Source organism: Nyctereutes procyonoides, unplaced genomic scaffold (genome assembly GCF_905146905.1).
Source record: "Nyctereutes procyonoides isolate TBG_1078 unplaced genomic scaffold, NYPRO_anot_genome, whole genome shotgun sequence".
Taxonomy (NCBI): domain Eukaryota; kingdom Metazoa; phylum Chordata; class Mammalia; order Carnivora; family Canidae; genus Nyctereutes; species Nyctereutes procyonoides.
Window position 1 is genome coordinate 8,543,118 of NW_026575147.1, and position 23,805 is coordinate 8,566,922.

Here is a 23,805-nt window from a genome sequence, read left to right on the forward strand (position 1 = left end):
AGTAAACTATAATAATTTCCGCCATATTCTGTCCCTCTCACAGGCCAACCCTCATGCACTGTGGGTAGGGACTACACAAGAGTGGAATAAAAAGATTACAGGAGGCCATCCTGGAGGCTGGCTATAACGTTCACATGTAAGCAGTCATCATGACCTGTTAATTCTGCCTCATAAATAACTTAAATTTGTCCTTTTCTTTCCATTATTGTCATAGTTCATGACTTTATTATTGCTCACCTAGACTATGCAATAGTCTCATTAAAAAAAAAAAAAAAAAAACCTGCCTCTAACCTCTCCCTTTCCAGATTGCCATCAGAGTAATCTATCTAAAGTGCACACTGTGGTTTATTCATTCAACAGCTATTGAGGACCTACTATGTGGTAGGCATTTTTTTAAGTACCAGAGATAAGAAAATAATTTAATACATAGTTTCTGGGCTTTGGCAGCACATATACTAAAATAGTAACAATACAGAGAAGATTAGCATGGCCCCTGTGCAGAGACACACAAAACATGGTTCCTGAATTCAAATTGCTTAGTCTAGAAAGGAAAATAGACATTTGAGATTGATACATCAAGTCTTCTCTCTGAAACATTTTTCCTAACACACCAGCCTCAACACAATAGGGCCTCCTCTGAGCTAATTCCTCTGGCACCCATACATGCCTCTCCCTAACTGCTTGTCAGCAATCCAACTTAGACCTTAGTCTCTTCTCCGAACATAGTTTAGATATTGATTTTTTTTGTCTCTTGATTTTTTCAAAAATCTTTTTCAAATTTTTTGACAGCAACATGCAAGTTCTTTTTTATATTGCCACCTAGTCATACTTAAATACATTTGTAATATATTAGTGAAGTAAACTTTCACAAAGTCATATACTATATTTCTTTTAATTCAGAAGCTAAACCCCAGTATTTTCTATTGCATTTTATTCTATCTCATTTTTAAAATGTTTGTTGTGACCACTAAATTGATTTTACTATTAATGGGTTGAGATCCCTACTTTGAAAAAAAATCATTGCTCTAAGCTGTCTCACTCATACTAATTTAATTAATATCTATTTCTTAAATCTACATATCCAGTTCATATTTTTCTCTTCAGGTACTGACACATACATCTAACTGCCTATGGAACATCTCCACTCAGTATCCTACAGGCACTTTGCTTTCAACATGTCCAAAACCAAATTGTCATCCTTACTCCTACACTAGCCTGGGTAACTGGTAGAACCAACGTTTCTTATATCTGTATATAGCACCATTATCTTTCCAGCTATCCAAGCCAGAATATTTGTATTCATTCTTCAATAAATATTCATCGAATGCCTACTATGTTCTAGGCTCTGTTGTTCTGGCTTCCTCCTAATCAATCTAATTATTTACCAATACCTATTAATTTTAACTCCTAAATGTCTCCATCACATCTCTTCAACCCCCTACTAACACCTAACTCAAGCCACCATCATCTCTTGCCTGGGCTACTTCTTACTCCAGTCTTGCTTCCATCACTAGCCACCACCACCCCAACTCCAATCCCTAATCCATTCCTCTCAGGGCAGATAGAATGTTCTCTCCAGTACACAAATCAGATCACTCCTCTGCTTCAAATACTTCAGTCCAGCTCGCCACCATACCTTCATTATGGGATGAAATCCAAAATCCTTAATATAGTCCACAAGACCTTACATATTCTGGCTCCTTGTCTACCTCTTCCATGTACTGTGCTCTGGACTAGCTGAGCTTCTTCATTTCCTCAGAATTCCCTCTGCATAGAATGTTCTCCATTTCCCTTGCTTGGCTAACTCCTATTCACTCTATTGATTAAGCTCATAATGATAATCTCTTTCTCTAGGAAGCATGCCCATATATATATGCAGGTTGCTTTCTTGGCAGTTTGTGATCCTCAGAGTTTAGTAGGGTCTTGAGGAAATTATGTCATAGTTCCCCACATCTAGCACAATCTGTGGCACATTATCCAATAAATGCTACTCCAGATGGATAAAACGATTTATAGAGAAAAAAGAGAAACTTACTGTAGCTGGGAGCAATAGGGATGTGCAAATGGGATATAATTTGCAATTAGAGTGAGGATAGTGTTGGTGTTGAGCCTGCTAAGATAGGTGGGGTCAGTTATAACAGACCTTGTAACCAAATCAAAACAAGAAAGAGAAACAAAAACAAAACAATGTGTAAGCAAAGAATGACATGATCAAATATATTTTTACAAGAATAATTCTAACATGAGTGTATAGGATAAACTGGAGATTAGAGGCAGGGAGACAAATTTGAAGTATGTAAGAAAGAAGATATGTTGACAAGCTACACTTTATATTAAAATACAAGAAGTCTCTTGACCAGATTACACCCAGGAGCCTGGGCTACTTCTTCTTCTTTTCTTTTTTTTTTTTAAGATTTATTTATTTATTTATTTATTTATTTATTTATTTATTCATGAGAAACAGAGAGAGAGAGAGAGAGACAGGCAGAGGAAGAAGCAGACTTCATACAGGAAGCCCGACGTGGGGACTCGATTCCGGGTCTCCAGGTTCAGTCCCTGGGCTGAAGGTGGCTCTAAACCGCTGAGCCACCCGGGCTGCTTCTGATTTTACTCTGAGGAGCAGTTGAAGGAAGCAAAATTGGTTGAGTAGGACTAAAACATCGGCAGGTGGCTCTTTTCCTATTGGTTCTAATTTGTCCTGAATCACTTATTGGTAAACTGATTTCCTCTCCGCCAATCTGCACAGCAGGCAATGAACTGGGTGAGGGATGGGGACAGACGACAATAATAAAGAGGGAGAGGGCAGCCCAGGTGGCTCGGGGGTCTAGCGCCGCCTCCCCCCCCCCCCCCCCCCCCCCCGGGCCTGATCCTGGAGACCCGGGATCGAGTCCCACGTGGGGCTCCCTGCATGGAGCCTGCTTCTCCCTCTGCCTGTGTCTCTGCCTCTCTCTCTGTGTGTGTCTCTCACGAATAAATCAAATAAATAAATAAATAAATAAATAAATAAATAAATAAATAAATAAATAAATAAATAAATAAAAAGAGGGAGAGAGGAGAAAGTGCTTGTCCACTTCTGGTTTGGTATTAGCATTATCTTTTCCTCTCTTTTGGGCTAATTCAGATAATTCCCCTTCATCCAGAGTTGGAGACCTGACCAGCCGACTGGTAAGGACCAGGACATGCCTATGTCAACTGGATTTTGTCAAAGGGAGTATAGGAATCAACAGCTAGCAAATGGGAATGAGCGTGAGTAGAGAGGGGCAAACCCTCTTGGAAGGTAGAGGTTGGAAAACGGGTTTCTTGAAAAGTAGACTAAACTCTAACTTCCATGAGGGCATGTGTGTCCACTGTACCCCAGTCATAGCACAGTGCCTGGCACATAGTGTGCCCTCAACAAATATTTATTGAATAAAAGAGTGACCCGACTCAACAAGTGAATGAATGATGTGGAAGAGAAAGGTTAAAGCTAAGGACACAATGGAGGTGCCGCTGGAAAGTCGGGGGGAGGGGCGTTACAGGAATGTGTGATTGGGGATGGGAGTAGGCTACCGAGGAAGTGTCAAGGTTAGCCCAACAGTCTCCACAGAGACCCAAAACCCTACCTCGGGGCCAAAGTGGGGCCATTTCCCCCCCCCGCGCCTGGGGTCTTGGAGACTGCGGTGCTGAGGCAGACGCTGAGGTGGCCCGGAGGCTGCGCGCGCAGGGAGCAGCCCTGCGCAGACGACCTCCGTCTGACCCCGCGCTTTCCTCGGCGCAGGCGCACTCCGATAGCCAGGAGGCCCAGGTAATGGGGGCTTTGCCTTCCCAACGAAGGAGTAACAACCTCACTTTTCCCTGCCTGGGGGCAGGAGGAGGGCTGATGGCCTTAGCGGGAGGACAGCCCGGAGCGGGTGGAGAGCGCCGCGAAGGGTGGGCTTGAGCCGAGCTGGGGCGGCCCTCAGGTAGGTGTTGGTGGTCCGGGCCGAGGCAGCGCCGACGCACACCAGTCCTCAGCCACCGCCGGCCCGAGCGGCTTCTCCTTGCGAGTGTCTGAAGGGCCGCGACGCCGCGTCCCCTCGGTGGGCGCTCCCAGGCCTCGCGGCTGGGCCGCCAACCCGCCAGGCTGGGGAGGCGCGGAGCCGAGGCCGCTCGACCACGCTTTGGGGGGAAGTGGGCGGAAACCAAGACCATGTTCGAACTTCTTGTAAAGTCAAGAAAACAGTGACTCTTTAAGGCCAAAGAACATGTTTTTGTTTTTGTTTTTGTTTTTGTTTTAACTTAGAAAAGTGAACGTTTTAGGGCCCACGAGAACCTATTAGTTAATTAATTTTTATTATTTTTTTAATGAAGTACCTCACGAAGGCAGAAGTGCTTAGGATCCAAGAAAAAAATTTTTTAAGATTTTATTTATTTATTCATAAGAGAGAGGCAGAGACACAGACAGAGGGAGAAGCAGGCTCCATGCAGGGGGCCCGATGTGGGACTCGATCCCGGGTCTACAGGATTCCACCCTGGGCCAAAGGTGGCGCTAAACCGCTGAGCCACCCAGGGATCCCCAGGATCCAAGATATTTTTAGTGTGACCCTGCAAGAGGGAGAACCCATTGAATCGTTTATCACATACAGTATCCTAGGAGCTTTATATAAAGGCTATAGGAAAGCTTTTGTGAGGGCCTATAAAGGGCCCTAACCTATTAAGACCTAAAGTCTGAGACCTAAAGGACAAGTCCGGTTAAGAAGAGTAATGATGTAAAAGAACTTCCAGCAGCTGCAAGGAGCCACAGTGAGAGGCCCATGGGCTTATGGACCTGAAAGGTGCCTCAGGACCAGGATAGGGTGGAAGGGGGGCAGAGGATGGCATGGCATGAGGTTGGAGACTTGGGAAGGAGGTACGTGCAGCACTTCGGTGCCAGAAAAAGTATTTTGTTCTAGATGTAATTGGAAGCCATTGAAGGGTTTTTGGTAAGGGAGTAACTTGATGGCTTTTGGTGGTTCAAGGCCCAGTTCCAGGTTTAACCAATTTGCAGGGAGACACCAATAAGTGGGTGCTTGAGTAAAAATGAAAAGTTATAGGTTGAAAGATAGCCAGATTCTGCTTAGTATTATGCCCAGATACATCAGCTGCATTAATTGATCATGTTTGAAAGTAGAGGGAAGAGAGCTGCCTCTTACCTCATTTGAGGTACGGTCTTGAAATTGGGCTCAAGTGTGGAATCTAAAAATGACTTGTGCAAGCTGAAACCGTTCAAAGTGATCTTAACCATCAATGGGGAAAAGTTACATTTGTCTCAGAACCTTTCAAAACTGTCAAAATGTTTAAATATGTCATATTATCAGCTATAAGTGGGAAATAAAAAAATAGTAAACTAGTACCTGTTGAGCATTCTATAATGTAAAATGTTAGAAACATTGGATATCAGAATATTCTATTTCTTTGTAAAAAAAATTATCAAAAATAGTTTGAACAGTGCTTGTGCTTGTGTTCTTCTCATGGGATGACTTATGATGGAGCAAGCATCCTTTCTATGCCTTAACTGTCATACTCCTTTCTAATTTTGGATCAGCTTCCAACAGAAGCTGGAGAGGGGGACTAAAAGCACTTTCTACATTAAATAAGACCTCTGTCTGGGGCCCTGTCTGTGTGAATCCATGTGTTGATCTCAAATTCAGCATTACATTGATCTCATCCACTTAATTTAAAAGTAGAGTTAAAAGATATGATATGTGCTTTCTTGCTGAAGACATTAGTCATTGATTTGGATTTCTAGTTCAAGAGTACTTTTAATAGGTTAGCATATTCATTTGCTTATTTGTTCAGCTGTACCCAACACATAATTGGAACTCAATAAAATATTGTTGAATGAACAAATGCTGAGTTCCACTAACCAAAAAGGAAAGTTTGAAGGGAAATAACTTCACAGATTAATTTTGATGAACACATTTATCTGTGTACTCAGATCACTCACTTTCCAAGATCCCAAATTCCAAAGGGTTTCTGAAAATTATCATAAATAATATAATATTTCTCTTGGACCTGGGGAAATGAAATAAGTTTTTCTTTTCCCTGCATTATTTAGCTAACAGACAATTATATAGCGTTATTTTAGTTCCCAGAGATGATTTCTTAATCTAAAAAATATTTTCTTTGGGGCACCTGGGTGGCTCATTTGGTTAAGTATCTGCCTTTGGCTCAGGTCATGATCCCAGGGTCCTGGGATAGAGCCTTGAATAGAGCTCCCTGCTCAGCAGGGAGTCTGCTTCTTCCTCTCCCTCTGCCCCTCCCTCCTCTCCCTCTGTCCCTCTCCCTGCTTGTGCTTTCTGTCTCTCAAATAAATAAAACCTTTAAAAGTAAATAAATAAATAATATTTCCTTTTATGCTTATCCTAATGTTCTTTTTTGAAGTATTTTTATTATTAAATATAACATATATAGAGAACATTTCATAAAATATGAACATACAACTTGATAATTATAAAGTGAGCACCCAGGTAACCACAATAAAGGTCAAGAAATAGAACATTGCCAATACCCAAAAACTCCTCTTCTGTCCCTTCTCATCATGATGCTCCCCTTCTTTTTAGAGAAAATCACTACCCTAATTTTATGATAGTCATTTTCTTGATTTTTAAAAATAGTTTAATCATTATGTACATAATATAACTACTTGTGCTTATTTTTAAAATCTGTGTAGGTGAAATTGTACTATATGTATCCTTTGTGTCTTGCTTATGTTTCTTAGAGTCATCCATGTTGTTGTATATAACTATTTCATTTTTATTGCTAAATGTATAAATATTCCAGAATTTATCTACTCTAATGTTGATTGACATTTGTGTTGTTTGCAATTTACAGTGATTGTGAACAAGATTGGTATGAATAGTCTTTTGCTGGTATGATCTGACTTTGTTCATATATCCTGGTGCATGTCATTATTCACAGCTTATATGATTATGGACAAAAATTCCAAAAGGATTTACATATAAATCATTATAATTAGTAAGAGAGTACAGTAAGCTTGTTAAATACAAAATCAGTATACAAAAATCAGTTTTATTTCTATGTATTAGCAACAAACTAAAAATGAAATTTAAAAAGATTTAATGTAAATTAACATTAAAAAATAAGTTCTCTAAGTATAAAGTTTAACAAAAGATGAGACCTTTTGGGGAAAATTATAAAACTGTAAATTCTTTTAGATTTTCCATATATACAATCATATCATTTACAAACAATAACAGTTTTCTTTCTTCCACTGCAATGCATTATATTTATTTATCTTGCCTTAATGTTGCCTTCACCTCTGTGTTGAATAGAAGTGATGAGAACAGTCTTCTTGTCTTGGATGGAAAGTCTTGAACATCACAATTAAGAATGATATTTGCTCTTAGGATGCCTGGGTGGCTCGGTCAGTTAAGCATATGACTCCTGACTTCTGCCCAGGTCCCGATATCAGGGTTGTGAGATCAAGCCTTGACGTTGGACTCTGCACTGGTTGTGGAGCCTGCTTAAGATTCTCAGGACTCCCGGGTGGCTCAGCAGTTTAGAGCCTGCTTTCAGCCCAGGGTGTGATCCTGGACTCCCGGGATCAGGTCCCACATCGGGCTCCATACATGGAGCCTGCTTCTTCCTCTGCCTATGTCTCTGCCTCTCTCTCTCTCTCTCTCTCTCTCTCTCTCTCTCTCTCTGTGTGTGTGTGTGTGTGTGTCTCATGAATAAATAAATCTTTAAAAAAAATTATCTCTTCTTCTGCCCCTCCTCCCCTCTAAAAAAAGATATTTGTTCTAGATTTTTGTAAACATTTTTTATGAGATTATTTCTTTAAAAATTTTTTTAATTTACTTGAGAGAGAGCAAGAGCTAGAGAGAGTACAGAGGGAGATGGAAAAGCAGATTCCCCGCTGAGCCAAGAGCCTGATGCAGGGCTTGATCCCAGGACCCTGAGATTATGACCTGAGCCGAAAGCAGACACTTAATCACCTGAGCCACCCAGGTCCCCCAAGATTGTTTCTATTATCTGTTCCTAGTTTAAGCGTCTGTCATGCCTGAATGTTGAATTTTAGCAAAAGCTTCTGAATCTAATGAGATGATCATATCATTTTTCTCATTTAATCTTTTAATGCGATGAATTACAGTTGACTGTCTAACTTTATATCACTGTTTTATTCTTGTGATAAACCCAACTTGGTCATGATGTATTACTTGTTTCATATATTGCTGTTTCCTACTCACTTATATTTTGTTCAGGATTTTTACATCTAGATTTGTGGATGAGATTGCCCCATAATTTTCTCTTATAATAAATATTCTTATCTGATTTTGGTATCATAGTTTATGTTAACCTAGTAAAACTAATAGAGCAGTAATTCCTTTTCTATTTTCTGAAAGACTTTATTTAGGATTGAAATTCTTGGTCTTTGAGAATTTGATGGAACTCATCAATGGAATCATCCAGCCCTGTAGTTTACTTTGTGGGAAGATATTTGACTACTAATTAAATTTATTTAATAGCTACAGACTATTTTGGTTTTTTAATTTTCTTTTTTATCTAGTATTGGTTAGATATATTCTAGCGATTTGTCCACTTTATCAAATTTATTGGCATAAAGTTGTTAGTTATAGCCTTCCACAATCCTTCCCATGTTTGAGCATTTATAAGGATCTACAGATGTTCTCATTCCTAATATCGGTTCTGTGTTCTCATTTTTCTCATTTCTGAATCTGAGCCCTGAAATAAGTGTGAATAGCCAGAAAGAAAGAAAACATGGTATTAAAGACAGAGAAAACAGTACAGCAAACACACTGAAGTAAATGGTATATTTGGTTTTATTTCAGTGAAAAACTTGAGGTGGAGAATAACCTCCAATAAGACTGAATATCAAGTCATAAAGGGTCTTGAATAGGTCTTGTGGGAGAAAACTTGGTCATATTTTTATTTTTAAGAATTACTACGTACCAAATAAATACTGTGCTAAACACTCGTAGATAAAATTGACAAAACAAGTTTTCCAGCCTTGGGAAGCTCACAGTGTAGTGAGAGAGACAGTCATAGAAACAAATTATAAGGGATCCCTGGGTGGCGCAGCGGTTTGGCGCTTGCCATTGGCCCAGGGCGCAATCCTGGAGACCTGGGATCGAATCCCACGTCGGGCTCCCGGTGCATGGAGCCTGCTTCTCCCTCTGCCTGTGTCTCTGCCTCTCTCTCTTTCTCTCTGTGACTATCATAAATAAATAAATAAAAAATTTTTAAAGAAATTTAAAAAAAAGAAACAAATTCTAAAATGTAGTAAAATAAATGCTGGTAAAGTTTATGAGGGCAGATAGCTTACTTTGAGACTGAAATTTGGCCTTTCTGTCTCTTTTTTAGTTCCACTCAGCATCTGTAAGCAGTCTCAGCCTTGCATTACAGGTAAACATCTAGATTCCTTGGGAGCTGTTAAGATGGGATAGCCTAGGAATTTGAGTTAGTACCCAGTCTGACTCCTTTCTGGACTTAGTGCTCTAGTCCTGTGTTCATCATTTAAACCAAGCATAATTTCGTTTTTTTTTTTAAATTTAGTTTTATGAAACCCAGTGATTTCTCTTTCCTTCCCTGTAGGTATAGAGAATATCCAGGTAGTGGCTTCAGTTCCACTTCTGGTCTGTTACCATGTATCATGGAAGAAGTAGTGGTAAAGGACCCTCTAATCCCACGCAGCTTTACCAGCAACCTCCAAGGCTTCTCATTGTGCAAATTGCTCTACCTTCCTGGGCTGACATCCGCTCCAACCTCTGTGAGGCTCTGCAGAACTTTTTCTCTCTAGCCTGCAGCTTGATGGGCCCCAGCCGCATGTCCCTCTTCAGCTTATATGTGGTGCAAAATCAGCATGAGTGTATCCTTCCCTTTGTGGTGAGTGTATCTATATTTGATCATTTTATCCTGAAAGCAAATAATGAGGTTTCTGGAGCAGTGATCTCAATTATTATTAACTGTGTCCATTCCTACACCCAGTACTCCACAGGCAACACAAAGAAAGCCAGATGTCATCCTGCACGTAGAGGCCGCTTATAGACAACAGGCTTGAGCAATGGAGGGTTGATGAGGGCAGAAGGGCCCACAGCCTCTCCCTGGCAGAATACAGACAGGCCCATCAGACAACCCACCTCAGAATATCCATAAGCCCTAACTGACCAATGCGCTACTTAGAACCAGGCACAGTTACCAAAAAGGAAAATTCCATACGTCCCCATAACTCCTCACCTTGCTGCACTAAGTACAGCTCCACTCACTACCTCCTTGCAGTTAGTCTCTCCTTTGCTGTCTTACCCACTGTTCCTTGCAGATGGATTCAGTAAACTTCTGTCTTCTTTGTTCTGCGTCACACCAGTTTCTCCTGGATCATTGCCCCACATTTGGGGTCCCCGATCCCATCAAGAGAGACACAACAGTTTATAATGCAGAAGAGGAACTCTCAAATTATTAATCTGAGAGTATAAATAGGTCACATCTTGCCCCACTTCACCCCTGGGCTGGAGAGAAACCTTGACTTTTACAATCCTTTGGAATGTAAGCAACTGACCCTTTTCATCCCTCTTTGAAATGCAAATACAGGGAAACAATCTAAATGCCTTTAGAGGTCTCTGGCTAGTAAATTACCCTTTAATTTCCAAGGTTAATGTCCTTTAAGGGAGGTTCCAGCTTTCTTTGCTCAGAAAGCCAAACTGTTAAGACAAATGAAAATATTTTCTCTACAGTTCCCCTTATGACTCGAGTGAAAGAACCCCTGAGATTTCAGAAGGCAAATACTGGGCCAGGGGCAGTGCTTCTATAAAGCCTTCTCACACATAGACAACTGTCTCTCCTCCTCCTCAAAGAAATGCAAATCTTCACTTTCTCCTCTATATAAAGTTCAGAATTACAGGGATGGGAAAGATTTCAGAGGTTCTAGTGTATTCCTTTCTTTCCAGAAAAGGCCTAGTGGAAAAATCAGGACTTTTATCCCTACCTGGTGGGAATAAGACCTCTTTCTCCTAGACTCTATGGGAACAACAGAGCCTGAACTCCCACCCACCTACCCAACATTAACAGGGTATCTCTGTCCCTCCCTACAGAGATGGTGTCTGAGGAGACAGAGTAGAGGCCATGTGGGAGCTGCAGTGAGGTGTGTGTCTCTCTCAATCAGATGGGAGTCCCCAAATGTGGAGCAAACTGATGGGGTGGAAGTGGGCATGGGGGCGGTGGTGGTGGTGAAAGGTTTATCAGAGGCAGAACAAAGGAGATAGAAATTTATTGAATGCATCCATAAGAGAGGGCAGGGCAGGACAGCAAAGGAGAAACTGTCTGTAAGGAGGCAGTGAGTGGAACTGTATTTAAAGCAGGGAGGTGAGGTATGGGGATGAACGTATGAAATTTTCCCTAGGTGTCTGTACCAAGTTGTAAGTAGCCTGTTGGCTAGTTAGGGCCTATAGACATTTTGAGGTGGATCTCTTGATAGAGCTGTCTGTATTCAGCCAAGGGCTTGGGGTCACTCTGGGCCCTTTTGCCTTGCTGTACATTCCATTGTTCAAACCTGTTGCCCAAAAGTGACCTCTACCTGAGGTACCTTTTTACCTCCAAGGCAGGGTGACATCAGTGAAGGCCTAGTGGAAAGCCAGGACTTCTTTTTTTTTTTTTTATATATATATATATATATATATATATATAAAGAGAGAGAGAGGCAGAGACACAGGAGAAGGGAGAAGCAGGCTCCATGCCAGGAGCCCGACACGGGACTCGATCTCAGGACTCTAGGATCTTGCCCTGGGCCAAAGGCAGGCACTAAACCGCTAAGCCACCCAGGGATCCCCAAAAGCCAGGACTTCTATGCCCGTCTGACAGTAATGAAGCTTCCCTATCCTAGGGTGTCATGTAGAAAGCCTGAACTTCCACTCCCACTCAGAAGTAACAAGGCACTCTCTCTTCTGGGCTATAATCAGAAGCCAGAGTCACACCTAACCTGCCAGTAATTACATGGAAACCTCACTTTCCCTATTAACACAGTACCAGGGGAAGCCTGCTAAGGCAGAAGATTTAAACAAGATCCAGAGTCTTATAATACCCAAAATGTCCAGAATACAATAAAAAGTCACTTGTTATATCAAGTACCAGGAAAATCTGAACTTGAATGAGAAGACAAGGGACACCAACACTGAGATGATACAGATAATCAAATTATCTGAAAAAGACTTTGAAGCAACCATTATAAAAATGCTTCAACAAGCAATTATGAACATGCTTGGAACAAATGGCAAAACAGAAAGTCTCACCAAAGAAAAAGAACTGTAAAGAAGAACCAAATAGATGTTTTAGAACTAAAAAATACAATAACCGAAATTTTAAAAACAAAAATCTTCAAAGGATAGGCTCACCAGCAGAATGGAGAGAACAGAGAAAAGAATCAGTGAACATGAAGATAAAATAGAAATTACCCAATCTGAGTAACAGAAAGAAAATAGACTTTAAAAAATGAACAAAGCCACAGGGACTTGTGAGACTATAACAGAAGATCTAACCTTTGTGTCATCAAAGTTCAAGAGAAAAGGGGAAGAAGGATAGGGCTGAAAAAAATATTCAAAGAAATAACCACTGAAAATTTCCCAATTTTGGCAAAAGTTATAAACTCAAAGATTCAAGTGGCTAGTGAGCCCCAAACAGGATAAATCCAAAGAAATCTGCTCTGTGATACATCATATTCAGACTTCTAAAAACTAAAGACAGACGCGTGGGTGACTCAGTGATTGAGCTTCTGCCTTCGGCTCAGGGCCTGATCTTGGGCATTCTGGATGGACTCCGGAGTACCACATTGGGCTCCCTGCAGGGAGCCTGCTTCTCCCTCTGCCTGTGTCTCTGCCTCTCCCTGTCTCTCATAAATAAATGAAATCTTTTTAAAAAAAATATACAGCCTTACTGATATTAAATAAAAACAAATGAACAAAACAAAAAAACTAAAGGCAAACTCTTGAAAGCAGAGTACTGCCATCTTATTTATAAGGAAAAAGCAATCAAGCAACAATAGCTTTTTTTCACCAGAAATCATGGAAGCCAGAGGAAGTGTCACATGTTTTGCATTCTTCAAATGCTATGAGAAGGGCAGCCTGGATGGCTCAGCAGTTTAGTGCTGCCTTCAGCCTAGGGTGTGATCCTGGAGACGTGGGATTGAGTCCCACATCGGGCTCCTTACTCGGAGCCGGCTTCTCCCTCTGCCTGTATCTGTGCCTCTCTCTCTCTATGTATCTCTCATGAATAAATAAATAAAATCTTTTTTAAAAAAATACTAGGAGAAAAGAACTGTTAACCCAGATCTCTATCTAGTGAAAATATCCTTAAGGAATGAATCAGAAATAAAGGTATTGTTAGATAAAGGAAAAGTAAGAGAATTTGTCATTGGCAAACCTTAACAGAATAGCTAAAGGAAGTTCTCGAAACAGAAAGGAAATTATAAAAGAAAGAAAGAATCTTGGAATATCCAGAAGGAAGAAAGAACAATGGAAAGAATAAAATATAAATAAATATAATAGACTTTCTATTCAGAGCAAAACTTGTAACATTATCTGATGTAGCTGTTAATGTATATAGAGGAAATATTTAAAATAATTGCATTAAAAACAGGGAGGGCAGCCCGGGTGGCTCAGTGGTTTAGCGCTGCCTTCGGCCCAGGGTATGATCCTGGAGACCTGAGATCGAGTCCCACGTCAGGATCCCTACAGGGAACCTGCTTCTCCCTCTGCCTGTGTCTCTGCCTCCCTCTCTCTCTCTCTCTCTCTCTCTCTCTCTCTCTCTCTCTGTGTGTGTGTTTCTCATGAACGAATAAAATCTTTAAAAATAAATAAATACAGAGAAAAGTAAACATTCTACATAAAATATATATATAATGTAACACTTAGAGCAACCACTTAAAAATACCTTAACCACTATAGATAAAACATAATTCTAAAAAATTCTTCAAAAAATGTAAGTAACCATCAGTAAGATAGGTAAAAGAAAAAAGAAACAAAAACTGAGAGAGTAACAGAAAACAATAAGTAAATTGGGAGGCTAACATACCAATAATTAAATGAAAATTGTCTAAATACATCAGTTTAAAGAAATAGGATGGCAGAGTGGGGGAAAGCAACCCAGCTGTATCCTATCTATAAAAAAAAACTAACTTCAAACACAATAGAAGTAGGTTGGAAAGTATAAGAATGGAAAAAGATGTACCCTGATACATTAACCAAAACAAAGCGGAAGTGGCTGTATTAATATACCAGATAAAGTAGACTTCAGAGGAAAGAATATCAGATACAGAAAGGAATAATAAACAATGATAAAAGAGTCAAACCAAGAAGAAGACATACCAATCTTACATGTGTACACACTAAACAAAAGAGCTGCAAAGTATGTGAAGCAAAAACTGATAGAACTGAAAGAAGAAATAGACAAATCCATAATTATAGTTGGAGACTTCACATGTCCTCTTGACAACTGGTAAAACAACTGGAAAGAAAATCTACAAGGGTATAGAAAAGTATTAGCCAATAGGATCTAGTCAACATTTATAGTATGTTCCATTCAGCAAGAGCAAAATACACTCTTTTCAAGCACTCACAGAACACTTATCAAAATAGACCATATCCTGGGCCATAAAAGAAACTTTAACCAATTTGAAAGAATTGAAGTCATACACAGTTTGTTCTCTGACCACAATAGATTCAAACTAGAAATAAGTAACAGACATATAATCATAAAATCTCCGAACATTTGGAAACTGAACAACACATTTCTAGATAACTTACGGATCAAAGAAGAAATGGCAAGAGAAATTTTCAAAATATATTTAATTACATGAACATTTAATACTTCACGTTCAAAATTTATGGAATCCTGCTAAAGCGGTGCTGAGAGGGACATATTTAGCGGTAAATGCTTACATTAGAAATGGAAAAGTTTCAAATCAGTAATATAAGATCCCACCTTAGGAAACTAGAAAAGGAGGAACAAAATAAACCCAGAGCAAGCTGAAGGTAGGAAATAATAAAGAGCGTAAATGAATGAAACTGAAAACAAAAAAAGAAAATTGGTGAAACAAAAAGCTGATTCTTTAATATGATCAATAACATGGACAAACCACTAGCAAGATGTGAATCTTCAGGTGTGATAATATGGTATGAAACTCAATGCAAACATTGTAGGAAGGTCAGCTTCTTGGTTTTAAAATTGTGCTATAATTATATAAGATGTAACCACTGGAAGAAACTGACTGAAGGGTATACAGGACCTCTCTGTACAATTTTGCAACTTTCTGTGGATCTATATTTATTTCAAAATAAAAAGCTAAAGAAAAACAAAAGTGATTTTACACACTCACTAGAATGGCTACAATGAAAAAGGCACTACTGACAGGGAGTACCAAGTGTTGGTGACAATGAGAAGAAACTATAACCCCTATTCATTGCTAACAGGAAGGTAAAATGATACAACCACTGTGGAAAATAGTTTTGTCAGATTCTTAAGAAGTTAAACACACACCGTCCATGTAACCCAACAATTCAACTCCCAGGAGTATAACCAAAAGAAATGAAAACACGTCCATACAAACACATTTACATGAATGTTCATGGGAGCATTATTCATAATAATTGCAAACTGGAAACAGTTAAAGTTAACTGGTTTTGGTTTGTCTATTAACTGGTGAATGGATAAACAAAATGTTAATTCTCACTGTATATAATCCAGTGATTATATATACCTTACTAGTACACCGAGAACACAATGAAAATGATAGTGATATATACAGCCATGTGGCAGGTATGTTCCTCTGTTGTGCCATTTTCCTTGTGAATGTCTGTCCCATAATCACATTTGGCTTTTTCTATCTTCTTTCAGGCAGTAGGGCTAGAGAAAAGTAGAGAATGATCTAGAAAGGCAAATGGAAGATATCCGGCATAGGAGGCTTTTTGAAAGATGAGCTCATGTACCAAAAGGTTAAATGATTTTTTTTCCTCTTTCTCATGTGACTGTGTTATATGCCTCAGGCACTCCTCAGTACATTTAGTGCTAGGCAAATCCCATGATCCTTTAATCATTCCATTAGAGAAGGCAGACATTTCTAGACTAAAAACCACTAACTCAGGAAAATTTGCAAGCCAAAAATCCTTCCAAAAAAATAGTAAGTTCAACCTTGGTTAAAAGCTCAAGAAAATTACTTGGAACAATGTCATTATCTTATGTATAGAACAACCTGATCATTGTCTAAAGAAAGTGTTATCTTAAATCCACTGCCTCTAACCTAAATAAGTATCTAACATTTCCATCTGCAAAGTTACCTCAAAATACAACGGTGAAAGATAGCAGGTGGGAAATCTTGCCCAAGATGAATACCTCAATATAGCTCTTCATATTTAATTTCTGAGTATTTAATTTCTGAGTATAATCCTGAGCTTTTCATAAGGAATAATGACAGAGGAATCATAATTAAAATATTAGAATTCCTTTTATATCCATTGTGGCCTTAATATAAATAAATCTGAGCAAAATGATTAATCTCCTCTCAAAGCAAAATTTCAGAAGAATTTCCGTACAGTGAATATCTTACCAATTATTTTACCTTTTCATGAGAACAAAGGAATTATTTAAATCATATATGACCTACAATGGAATTTTAGGACTAATAATAGTCTAATTTGGCTGTGACATTTACTTCCTCATCTTTAATAGCTGACATTCAAATGAAATTATTTAAAAGTGACAATAGAGATATGTCACATTAAACAGTATAAAAGTAAACTCCAATAAAAATAATATAATAAACTATAATTGAGTGCTAAAGGAGAGGGAAGGGAAGAGTAAGAAAAGGAAATTTATAAATTTTGTCATTGTTTATAATGAAGATTTTTGTTATTCATTAAAGGGAGTAAAGAAGTAACTTAAGGTAATTATATAAACATGTAGTTATAAACACTATAATCTTTCTGATTATGACAGTAAAAGGTTGTATAGCGCAAAAAGTTATGCAGTATAGTGATTTTTCAAAAGCTATGAAAATAGTTCTACCTTCTGCTCAGGTTGTGATTCTGGGTTCTGGGATGAGCCCCCTGTCAGGCTCCCTGCTCAGCAGGGAGTCTGCTTCTTCCTCTCCCTCTGCCCCTCCCCCTGCTCCTGTGCTCACTTGCTCCCTCTCTCAAGTAAATAAATAAAATATTTAAAAAAAAAAAAAAACAACTATGAGGGGCACCTGGATGGCTCAGTCGGTTAAGCATTTGCCTTCAGCTCAGGCATCATCCTGGGACCCTGGGATTGAGCCCTGTATCAGGTTCCCTGCTTGGCGGGGGGCCTCCTTCTCCCTCTCTCTCCTCCTGCCACTCCCCCTACTTGTACTCTATCAAATAAATAAAATATTTTTTAAAAAAGCATGAAAATAGGGCAGCCCGGGTGGCTTGGCGGTTTGGCGCTGCCTTCGGCCTGGGATCTGGAGACCCGGGATCGAGACCCATGTTGGGCTCCCTGCATGGAGCCTGCTTCTCCCTCTTCCTGTGTCTCTGCCTCTCTCTCTCTCCCTCTCTGTGTATCTCATGGATAAATAAATAAAATCTTAAAAAAAAAAACACATGAAAATAGAGTATATGTTAGTATAAAAAGAAATATATGTCATATCAATAAACATAAGTGTGCTAAATTCACCTATTAAAAACTCTGCTGTATTCAAAAGATACAGCTGCAAAAAAGTTATTCAGAAAGGTTGACAATAAAAGAAAGGGCAAAAGCATACTAGGCAAATGAACACTCCACCCAGAAGAGCATGATCTTAATATCAGATAAGTCTGAATTTGGAGCAAAAAGCACTAAATGTTACTAAGAATGTCACTTTAATGCTAGGCACAAAGCAGAGGAGAGTAGAGAATATGGACGCATATGGATGATATTCAGCACAGAAGGTTTACTGGAGGGGGAGCCTATAGAAAATATGTCAGTTTTGAGTGCCTGTGTACCAGATAACATACATCAACATCTTTTTAAAGATTTTTATTTATTGATTCATGAGAGACACAGAGAGAGGCAGAGACATAGACAGTGGAAGGAGAAGCAGGCTCCATGCAGGAGCTCGATGTGGGACTCAATCCCGGAACTCCAGGATCACATACTGCGCCGAAGTTAGATGCTCAACCACTGAGCCACCCAGGTGTCCCAGCATCTACATTTTTAAGACAAATGTGATCGTATATGTATGTGTGAAATCTCTACCCTCCTTAAGTGTTCATGGAATATTCACAAAAGTCAGCCATCTATTAAGCCACAGATAAACCCAAAACTTTAATGAATTCTAGAAGTACAGGTAGTTTATTATGTATTTTCTGAACACACTGCAATAAAACTAGAAATAAATGAGAAAACCAGAGAACAAAAAGTATCTACCTAATGGAAATTTTTAACTGTTAAATAAATTTGCAGTCCAAGAGGAAATCCAAGCTAAAATTGCAATATGTGTAGAAAATAATAATAAAATACTACATATCAGAATCTATGGGTTATAAAAAAGACAATGCTATTGCTTCTCGGTCTTTTGGCTAAGATCAAGTGTAATAAAAAAGACAATACTAAAAGGAAAATTCATATCTTTAAACTATATTAATGTATTTTATATTAGTAAACAAGAAAAACTAAAAATAAATGAAGCATGCAACTTAACAAAAGACAAACCTAAGGTAAGCTGAAGGAAGGAAATAATAAAGATAAAAACAAAAAGTAATATGAAAATTAAAAATGGTGGAACAAATTAATAAATGCAAGTTTCTTCCTTGCAGGGAAAGTAGGAGATAGATAAACTGCTAGTAAATTTAGTTTGAGGAAAAGGGCAGAGGAAGAAAGTGCCTATACACAAATAAGAGAAGGGGAAAATAACCACAGATACACTTGGGTGAAATGCATAATTATTCATGAAAATTTAATTACCAAAATTAAATCCAGAAGTGATAGAAAAATCTAAACTCACCATTTCCCACAAAACAAAGTTGTCAAAGAGCTACCTTCCCCCCAAATAAATTACTGAGACCAAGTGATTTTACAGGAGAATAATACTAAATTTATAAAGAACAGATCATTACTATGTTTTTTAACTGTTTCATACCACAGGGAAAAAAACTCCTTTTTATGAAGATAACACAATATTGGTACTAAAACCCAACAAATATTGGGGATCCCTGGGTGACACAGTGGTTTAGCGCCTGCCTTTGGCCCAGGGTGCGGTCCTGGAGACCCGGGATCGAATCCCACGTCAGGCTCCCGGTGCATGAAGCCTGCTTCTCCCTCTGCCTGTGTCTCTACCTCTCTCTCTCTCTCTCTCTGTGTGACTATCATAAATAAAAAAATAAAAAATAAATCTATAAAACCCAACAAATATTACACAAAAAAAGAAAAACTACAGCAACCTCACTTACGAATATCTATTCAAAATCCCAAATAAAATACTGGCAATACAATCTAGCTTATATATATTTTTTAAAGATTATTTGAGAGGGAGAGCAGGGGCAAGGAAGTGGATGGAGAAGAGAATCTCAAGCAGACTCGCTGCTGAGTGCAGAGCCCAACAGAAGGATCCATCCCACCACCCTGAGATCATGACCTTAGCTGAAATCAAGTGTCTTAAATCAGAGGCTTAACTGAGCCACCAAGGTGCCCCAAGCTTATATTTAAAAAGATCAGGGGATCCCTGGGTGGCGCAGCAGTTTGGCGCCTGCCTTTTTGCCCAGGGCGCGATCCTGGCAACCTGGGATCGAATCCCATGTTGGGCTCCCCGTGCATGGAGCCCGCTTCTCCCTCTGCCTGTGTCTCTGCCTCTCTCTCTCTCTCTCTCTCTCTCTCTCTCTCTGTGTGACTATCATAAATAAATAAATAATTTTAAAAAAAAGATCATATGCCAGGAATTTTTTAAATGGTGCAGTAATGAAGTTTACTGTATTAATACATCTAAGAAAAATACATGATCATGTTTCATCTCCATAAATACTGAAAAAAATTTAATAAAATGCAACATCTAGTCTTATTTTTAAAAAACAGTAAAATAGGTATGGGTAACTATGCCTAAGCACAATATATGTTTATGACAGCTCAAGAATCAAAACATACTTCATGAAAAGACACTAAATATGTTCCTGTGTTATCACTATTATTTAAAAATATTCTGGAGATTTTCACTGCTGCATTTACACAAGGGAAATACATTAGAATATAAAACTAGGAAAGGAGGAGATAAAATGATTGTTATCTGCAGCTTAATGATGTCCAAGAGAATAAAACTAGAAAATTATTTCAAACAGTGAAAGAACTCATTCTGGTACAAGAACTAATACAGATACTAATACCCTTCATATATCCCAAACAAGAAGTTAGAAGTTAAAGTGGCAGAAAAGATCACATACAATAACCAAAATTATCAGATAAATACTTAGGATTAAAATTAGTAATATATGTGTAAGAGTTACATGAATTAAAATCCTATGGAGAAACATTAAAGAAGATTTGCACAAATTAAAAGTCATTAGTTTTAGGGAAGATTCAGGCCGGAAAGATATCCATTATCTCTAAATTAATCTATAAATATAATGGGATTCCCAATAAAATTTCCAACAGGAAAACTGGATATCCGGATAACAAAGTTCAAATTAGAAGCAAAACCCAAAACAAAACAAGCAAAAAATAGCTAGGAACTATTCTTCTCAAATACTAAACATATTCCAAGTGTGATACTGGAGATTGAAAAGATAGGGCAATAGAGGGCAGCTCGGGTAGCTTAGCGGTTCAGTGCCGCTTTCAGCCCAGGGTGTGATCTTGAAGACCTGGGATCAAGTCCCACGTCAGGCTCCCTGCATGGAGCTGCTTCTCCCTCTGCCTGTGTCTCTGCCCCTGTGTCTGTGTGTGTGTGTGTGTGTGTGTGTGTGTGTGTGTCTCATGAGTAAATAAATAAAATCTTTAAAAAAATAAACAAGGAAAGTTCACACGGAGAGTTTTAACATATTTTAACATGTTAAACTATGATAATAAAGCAACTATAATATATGAGAACTTTTTATGGTACCTTAGGGCTGAGGGAGTAATCTCAAGGAAAAACAAACTTGAAAAGTAGACTCCTTTCCCAAGGTTGGAGTTCAGGACTAGTTGGAGAAAGTATAGTTACAGCTCACTGGATGCAGAGAAGTTCACTGGTTTTCCCAAGCCAGAGATGGAAAGCAGGATGCACTCTTCCAGGTGAAAGTGAGCTATAATCAGTGACTGGTGCATAAGTGTGTAGAGTGGAGATACCAATGTGGACAGGATGCTTGGAGCAGACAGGGTCCATGTGGAAAGAGCAGCATCATTGGGAGGGCCACAAGAGACAAACCTCTGAGGTGAGCAGAGGAAGTGAGGCATTAGTGCAGGAAGGAGGCCTGAAGTTTGCAGTGTCTGTGCCAAGATGATTGCTGAAAGGTGATCACCAAGTCAGTGCTCAGAGGTTGCCAGGGTCTTAGCTTAGGCTGCTGTAATAAAATACTATAGACTAGATGGCTTAAACAGTACACATTTATCTTCTCAAAGTCTGGGAGACTATAAGTTCAAAATCAAGGTGTGAGCATGGCCAGGTTCTAGTGAGAGCCCTCTTCTGGCTTACAGACAGTAGATTTCTTGCTGTGTGCTGAGATGGCCTTTCTCGGTACAAGCATGTGAAGAGAGAGAGCAAGCTCTGGTGTCCTTCCTCTTCTTAGAAGGTCACTAATCCCATCATGGAGACTATCCTCATGACCTCATCTAAATCTAATTACCTCTCAAGGCCTCACATAAATGCTACCACATTAGGAGATAGGGCTTAAGTATATGAATTTTAAGGGAACATAAACATTCATTCTGTAACATCAAGGGCCTGCTAGTTTGGGGTACTCTCTGTTAGTGTGGAGCACCATCAGATGTTCTCACACCTCACTGCTTTCAGGAGAAAAGCACGTTCCTCCTGCAGTGTTCCTCCAGTGCTCTCTACTTAAATACTTAACATCATGGTCCATGTAAAGGAAAAATGTTTAAAGGGATTTTGTCCGTTATTGCAGAGATATATTGAAGGGTGACTTGGATCTAAGAGGCAATAAATTGATAACTTGGTCACAGAACATGGGGGAAAATATCAGAGTAAGAAAGGCTTTTCTAACTATAATGCAAAACCCAAACTTCAAAAAATAAAAGATTAATAAATTCAGTTGTATAAAAATAGAAAATAATGTGCTTGGCAAAAGAAAAATACTATATAATCAATAAGGTAAAGACCAATAATCCAATAGGAAGTGAGAAATGATATACATAGATCTCAGAAAAAGTATAAATGAACCTTTAACATATCAAAATATGTTCAATTTCACTTATAAAAGAAATGAAAAAAAAACTTAAAACTACATTGAGATGCTATTATTTTTCACCTGTATGATTGCCAAAGATTTTTTTTTAAGTCTAATACAGTTCATGAGGTTTTAAAGAAACAGGCACACTTACATGCCATCTATGAGTGTTAGAGGAGAACACATCTATGGCATTAACATAATTTCTATGGTGGGCAATTGGGTGACAGTATCACAATTTACATACCCTTTGATCCAGCTGATCTGCTTTTAGGAACTTATCCTACAGCTATATTTTCATTGTGGAAAGATGACTTAAATATTATCATTTCAGCACTGTTTGCAGTAGAAAACATTGGAAGCAATCCCCAATAGGGAATTGGTAAATAAAATTATGTTCTGTCCATTAATGGAATACTCTGTCACTATAAAAATTAAGACACTTTTTATTTATTAAATGAAAGGATTGCTCAAGTACACTATGCAATAAAATCAACAGACAAAAGAGTATCATAGTATCTTTTATTTGGGTAAGATGAAAAAAATTATCTTTTATATTTTCTTTCATGTAAAGAAAAAAATCTCTGGGAAGTTACCCAACAAGCTACCAATATTGATTGCTTACAGGAAACCACTAGTTAGTTGCAGGATGAATGGAAATGTGATTTTTTTCCTTTTTCTTTTTTAAGATTTTATTTATTTATTCATTAGAGACACAGAGACAGGCAGAGACATAGGCAGAGGGAGAATCAGAATCCCTGCAGGGAGCCTGATGTGGGATTCGGTCCCAGGACACCAAGATCACAACTTGAGCCAAAAGTGGATGCTCAACCACTACGCCATCCAGGTGCCCCTGATTTTTTTCCACATATAATTTTATAATCTTTAAATTTTGAATCATGTGCATGTATTATATATTGAAAATAATAAAAATGAAATACTGAAAAAAAGTTTGTGGTGATAAAATGCAATCTGTATATGGAGATTCTATGTAGATTTTTAATTTTTGTTCTTACTGATAAAAATATTTTTGAAAAGCAGTGACCTAAACTATGTTCTAATTTTTTCATCTGGTTTCCAATAAGATATCAATCTGAGTTGTCCTACTAAACTGCCTAGAGCAAGGAGAACACACTGGTACTAGATCTAGGTAGAGAACATCCTCTAGGCATATTTGTACTAGGAGTCTACACAAAAAGCTGAAAGAAATGCAGTGAGAGTCCATCAGTCCTTACCTATTCATCCCAACTTCCACCTCTCTGTGCAAAGTCCATCTAACTGAATCAGGGTCTCCACTCTACACCTTGAAACCCATCCCAAGATATCTAAGACAGAGAACTTGAGTTTGTGGTGTAATGGATAGGAACTCCAAACAATGTTGTAGGCAACTTCAGTATCTGATTCACTGGGCAGTATTTCAACTCAGCAACTTCCTAAAGCACATTTGAATCTTCCACATTGGAAATCCCAAACTTTCCAT

The 23,805-nt window shown here is 38.6% G+C and overlaps 1 protein-coding gene and 1 non-coding gene across 2 annotated transcripts in view; both read left to right on the forward strand.

Annotated features, from left to right (window-relative positions):
* M1AP (meiosis 1 associated protein) overlaps positions 1–23,805 on the forward strand; it is a 79,428-nt gene that overhangs the window by 1,720 nt on the left and 53,903 nt on the right. Inside the window, exon 2 of the mRNA XM_055312364.1 lies at positions 9,574–9,864. Within this exon, the coding sequence (XP_055168339.1) occupies positions 9,625–9,864 (240 nt within the window). The 5' untranslated portion in view covers positions 9,574–9,624. The remainder of the gene's footprint in view (positions 1–9,573; positions 9,865–23,805) is intronic.
* Positions 436–538, forward strand: LOC129501573 (U6 spliceosomal RNA). The gene has a single exon (XR_008662765.1). It is a non-coding gene; the product is annotated as a U6 spliceosomal RNA (small nuclear RNA).